This window comes from Rhinolophus hipposideros (genome assembly GCF_964194185.1).
Source record: "Rhinolophus hipposideros genome assembly, chromosome: 7".
In the NCBI taxonomy this organism is placed as follows: Eukaryota; Metazoa; Chordata; class Mammalia; order Chiroptera; family Rhinolophidae; genus Rhinolophus; species Rhinolophus hipposideros.
In genome coordinates, this window is record NC_138053.1 from 63,934,517 (window position 1) to 63,940,516 (window position 6,000).

Sequence of the window (6,000 nt, forward strand, 5' to 3'; positions counted from 1 at the left end):
TCTACATAATTCCAAATAAATTTAAAAGATTTAAATTTCACAGATCATAGTACCCTTGGTAATAAACTGTGACCTACTAAGATGGCTCCGTTAGAACCTCTGAACCCAAGTAATGAATGAAAAAAGGAGAAAAGGTTTAACCTATGCAACACTTTTTCAGGTGGCACAACTGTTTATATTCAATAAATTTAATGTCCTTGCTGTATGAATAATTGCAGGAAAAGACATTCCTTAGCATAAAAAATATATCTCCTTCTTGGAATATGATGGTCAGGAAAGGAATTTCTAGTTCCGATATAAGCTTAAAATGGCAGGGGAAAATTGTGGTTACACATGTAATAAATCTACAACTTCTTCAAATGAAAAAGTGGAAATGGAATGTCATTTTTACCCCACAGAAGTTTATTTTTACTATAGGTTAATTCCTCTCTCTATTATCCACTTTCCTTTATACTAGAAAGGTGGATACTTCAGATATTTGCTCAAATGGAGTAGGAGAGAAGTTCTTGTTCTTCTAATGTCAACTAGGGATTTTCTGTTTCTCTCAGGGATGAGAACTAAATTTCCATTTCTTATAAAGATAAAGGGGCCATCATTGAGGTTGGATATTTTCAGAAATTCAACAATAATGAAATGCAAGAATGCCATATACTTTCCATAGCCAAATGAAATAATGATATTTAGACTTTACTTCTTTGTAAGTTGTTTTTGTATACTCGTACAGCATGGCTGTATTTAATATCGATTATGGTTTTCACCTCAACTTTACCTTCAGCCTACATCTATATTATTTCTTCAATTCTCCTCATTTTTAACCAAACAACATTTTTGATTTTTGGCACTCTGCTCCATATTTTGGGTATATTTTATTTGTTTGTTTGTTTGTTTTGTTTTTTAAGTTCCCAACATAGTCATGAGGCTCTGCATTTATGAGATGTCCCAAAAGCTTGTGGATAACAAAACTGATGACTAAGCATTTAATTAGAGACAATGGATTCCACTTTGGTCCTGCAAAAAAATTCAAATCTAAGAGATACAAAGCAAGCCATCTTTAAAACATTGGCCCTTCTCTAATATTTGATTTAATTCACACAAGTTTGTTTTATAAACAGAAGATAGAGACTTTTCTTTCTTTTGAACCAAATGAATCAACTTATTAATATATCAATAGTGGACTCATTCTTTACACCACCCTTTTGTGTCTTCTTGAGGAACCCAAAAGAATAGAGGAAAGAACATGGGCTTTCTAGAAAGAGATCTGGCAGAATCCTGAATCTACTATGTTGGGAAAGTTACCATATTTTGCCCTGTATAATGCGCACCACGTTTTTGGCCCAAACTTTCAGGGGGAAAAAATCTTTCATTTTAATTTTTTAATTCAAATTTTTTAATTCAAATTTTAATTTTTTAATTCAAATAATTTTAATTCAAATGTAAAATTTTGAAATTTTACATTTAGGTACTTTTTTTGTATTATAAAGGAATTTTAGCATTTATTTTTTAACACATTATGGTACAAGAAATTTTATACAACAAATAATTACAAAACACAAGAACAGATACAAGTTACAAGAAATTTTATGTACCACATATTTTGTAATTTTATGTAACAAATTTACGATATTTATGCATCATAGAAGGCCAAGAACTCATTGTCTTTGTAAGTTGGACCTAAGTTCAACAAAACTGATGTTGTATTCCAGGGTATTATTTTGCATACAGATATCGTTATTGATTTCTGGAGTTACACTTTTAACTCATAAGCATAACTAAGTTAATTAAAAACATTTATATAGATACGGAATTAATACTACCCATGTATAATGTGCATCCTTATTTTTCCTTCACAAATTTGGGCAAAAAGTGTGCATTACACGTGGCAAAATGTGGTATTTAATCTTTTTATTTATTTATTTATTTATTTTTTTATTTATTAGTTTCAGGTGTACAAGTGGTATTTAATCTTATCAAGCTCCGGTTACCTTTCCTGTAATTAGAAATGGTGACTTCCAGAACCGTTTTATATTTCACACACACACACACACACACACACACACACCTGAATGCAAGGCACAGTGCTTGGCACAGACAAAGCACAAGAAACATTGGAATTTGTTCAGTCTGGCTGCTCAATCAAATGACAATTTGTTCATCTGAGACTTTCCCTCAAGTCATGAGCAGTGCTATTCCCCATTTCATTTGGCCCTCAGGATTTATGGATGCACCGAATGAGAAAACGTAAAATGACCATTTCCTGCATTAAAATTCTAACCCATCATTTGGAACACTTACCAAATGGTATTCCTAGTTATTGAGTTACAAAGAAAATACATATATCAAAGACTATCGTGGTACATTATTTTAATAGTCACTATAAAAATCAATTATCATTCCTCATTTTCCATCAACCTAGAGAACCATATTCTTCAGAAAATATGCATATATCAAAGAACACTATCTTGAACAGAACACCACATCAAATGCTTTTTAAAACACATTATATTTTTAAAAAGACTTCTTTGATTTAATAAAATATACAAGCAAATTAGGAAATCAATAGTTAAAGAGCTTTTGTTTCACATCAACACATGAACTAAACATTGTTAATGGGGGAAAGAATCTCTTAAGATAATGCAACTATAGAATGAGGTTTTGCTTGTTACTCATTTTCCAAAAACCTAAGTAAAATTCTAGGGCTATTATTTAAAATGATGATGTATTTCAGTTTTTTAAATAGGAAAAAAAAGAAGTGTCAACTATTCATTTAGTTGCATTTTCTTATATCAAAGTCACCTGGAATGTGATTATGATTCAGAAGTATGGGAGCTGAGACATCATTTCCCACTTAAAAAGAATATAAAGCATGTTTATAGTTTTTATTCACCCTACATTTTATATATTTGAAAACCTGATGACAATAGGGTCACCATAACAACAATTTACTTGTTAAATTGAATCAATGAATGTGCTTTAATTAAATATATTACAGAAAATAGCCTGTGATCTCTTAAAATGCACTTGTTATCCATGATAGCATTTGGGCATTTAAATTTTTAAATTTCAAAAATCTAGTCAGAGGAATAAAGTACACAATAAGCATTAAAATAACTCCATCCATAAGCAAATTAATTTTACTACCTATTTTTATATTAATTCTTCCATAAAGTTCTGACTAAAATAGGGAATTACAGTTCCTACTACTATACAGTTAATATGAAATAATTTAAAATATTTCCTAAGGCATTAATTTCATACAGTTGTGTCACATTCTGGTGACCCTTCTGAGCATTCCAAGCAACTGTCATATGAAAATAAAAATGAAGATGCAGTGTGGTTAATTTTTTAGTAATTTATTTTGACAGAAACACTTCAGTGCATATATGGGATTGATTTAAATACTAACAATATACTTTTAAAGTCTAGGGTCAATGTTTACTTATAATCAAATATGATTAATATAATCAGTTGGCTCCTGGCAGTACCTCCAGTAATGGAAAATTATCACAAGCCAACATATCTTGATTGCAACAGCCTGTACCTTTATTGTCTATCCAGATTCTTTTCACATCAGGTCTGTAATGAAAAGCTAAGTCACAAACAGAGGTAGTAGACTACACACAATGGGGCCACTGTTCTCTGGAACAAATCAAATTTTCAATAACTCATAATGTAATTTGAAGGTTTCCATTATATAATCCCTCAACAAACAATTACGTTCTACAGATTTTGTTTTTCATTTCACCGTCCAGTCAGGGTATATCTTAATATACATAACCCATCAGATAGATTAAAAGTAAATAGATGCATATGTTTACAGTCCTTGACTCATGAAAACTCGATAGAAAATGCTTCAGCAATAATTAAAGTCAAATATTTATAGTGTTGGATTTGGCAGCAGAGATGGGTTCTCCAGAGAGAGAACACGTTCCAAATGAGGTGTTCCTTTCTCCTCTCAACCCCATTCATAAAGTGCCTCCCTGTTACGCAACGGGATCGCTCTACTTGGTTAACGAAGCACAGGCTGAGGTTTAGCGTTCACTGGTTGTACATAAACGAGAAAGCATCACTCATCTGTCTTTACTTAAAAACAAAACTTAATCAAGATGTTTAGGCACAGGCACCGGAGTCGAAAGAAGCAAACCTAAGCATGTGATTGTAACGCGGAATCTCAGTGTACAACAAATGGGCACATCACTCGGGAAAGCTCACAGAGGGGTCTCTGATACGCGGTAGTAAACCAGTTGTGAGAACAGAGATAACCGGTTGGCATAACTCTGAGATGAACCAAGCCCCATCATGTTTGCTATTTTCCGCTGATACTATGAGGGCCCTGATTGAAGAAAGGGGACTCTGGGGACCCTACCATTGACTTCTCCTTTTTCATAACGCGCTCTGAAACAAGCAGATGCGTTATATCCCGACTCCGGTAGAGAGCTCAAAACCCGGAACCTGGCCTTAAGTCCGTGCTTTGCACCGCGATCACAAACCAGGGAAGCCAGGAGAGAAGATCAATGCCAATACTCTCGAGATCGAATGTTCCTCTGACTTGTTTGCTCGGGCTAACATTTTAGACAGATACTCTCACCCTCCTTTGTGGAGCATGGGAAAACATTAAACACCCCTATCCCTCATCCCGACAGCCCCAATGACAGCCCCACGAAGCTCAGAGGAACCCAGCTCTGTTCCTCAGGACCAAGTCAAAGTCTCATCTTCGCGAGTGGCCGCCTGGACCTTCCCTTAGATTGGAAACAGTTTATGCTTGGACCGAGGATGAAAGCATCTCTCTCAATTCCTCTCGAGGCCACACTTTTCTGTATAGACCCACCTGCATGGGAGCTTCGTGTCTCATTGTTCTCGAAATGTCCTTTCTCTCTGGCTAAGACAGCGCTGGCCCCGACGCCCAGCCACGCGTGCACCGCCCGCGCGCTCCACGCTCCACACTCTGCACTCTTGGGTTTCGCTCCTCGGCTCCAATATCAGCACCGGAGCTGTCCCCTCCTGGCGCCGCACACGCGTACTGGCCCGGAGCCTCGCGCGCTCCTGGGAGTTGTAGTCTGAACCAACCGGAGCTTTCCTACAAACCCGCGAGCCTTGAACTACAACTCCCTGCAAGCCAGCATTTAAACAGGCTGCCTCCTCCGGGCGGTCTCGGCCACGGAGCCTCCCTTCTCCTTTGGAATCGTTTCTGGTGGTTACTGCGCTCAGCCTCTCAGCCCGTTTTCTGGCAAGGTGCAGGCGAAAGGGACCTCAGCTCTTCTCAGCTCGAGATTTTTCATTTTCTACTCATCGCCTTCCGAAACTAGATTGTGATTCCCCGACTGGGATACGCACGACCTTGCACTGCATACCCGTACAAACGAAACCTGCCCTCGGTTCTGGGACTCTCCGCCCTACGCCTCCCCATCCCGAATCGGGAAAGTTTATACATCTCCATAGGCAGAGTGGGGTGGTTTTACAATTTCATTCAACAAACACGGGGTAGAAAGACAATGAATAGCACACACATAAAGTGGCTACATTAAGAAGACACACACACACACGCACATCCCGCTCCCCTCCAGAGTCCTCAAAGCGAGATTTCATGCAGAACATATAGAGGAACTCGCTTCTGCTTACCTTTCCGTAGAGCTCCATTGCAAGTCGAGGTTCCGAAATTCTCAGTAATCTCTCCTGCAAATGAAGTTAGGGTCTTACGCAGGAAGAGGAGCTAAACGCAAAACACAATGGAAGGGGTGGAGGTGGCGGCTGGCGTAGGGGGAGACGAGGAACGTGGAGAGCACCACTGATTTAGATAGACTGCTTCTTTGCTCAGGAAGGAAAGCATGGAGGCTTCAAGTGGCAGCTGCGGAGAAAGAACTGAGAATCTCTTAGGAAGTGCCAAGGGCGCGATCACGCTGGGCAGCCCCTCCCAGACCTTCCCCCAGGCACCTTCCACCGTCATTAGCGCGCACACAAAACCGCTGCTAGTCTTGGGCCAGGAAGCTGATAGGGCACTGGGTT

At 38.2% G+C, this 6,000-nt stretch overlaps 1 protein-coding gene across 2 annotated transcripts in view; it reads right to left on the reverse strand.

Annotated features, from left to right (window-relative positions):
- RAB3C (RAB3C, member RAS oncogene family) overlaps positions 1 to 5,774 on the reverse strand; it is a 237,726-nt gene extending 231,952 nt beyond the window's left edge. The window contains exon 1 of one of the 2 annotated variants that reach the window (XM_081053685.1): positions 4,826 to 4,993. In XM_081053685.1, the coding sequence (XP_080909811.1) occupies positions 4,826 to 4,849 (24 nt within the window). In that variant the 5' untranslated portion in view covers positions 4,850 to 4,993. Of the gene's footprint in view, positions 1 to 4,825; positions 4,994 to 5,616 lie in introns of those variants that run through there. The other variant, XM_081053686.1, reaches the window with a different exon arrangement.
- Positions 5,775 to 6,000: the final 226 nt, after the last annotated feature.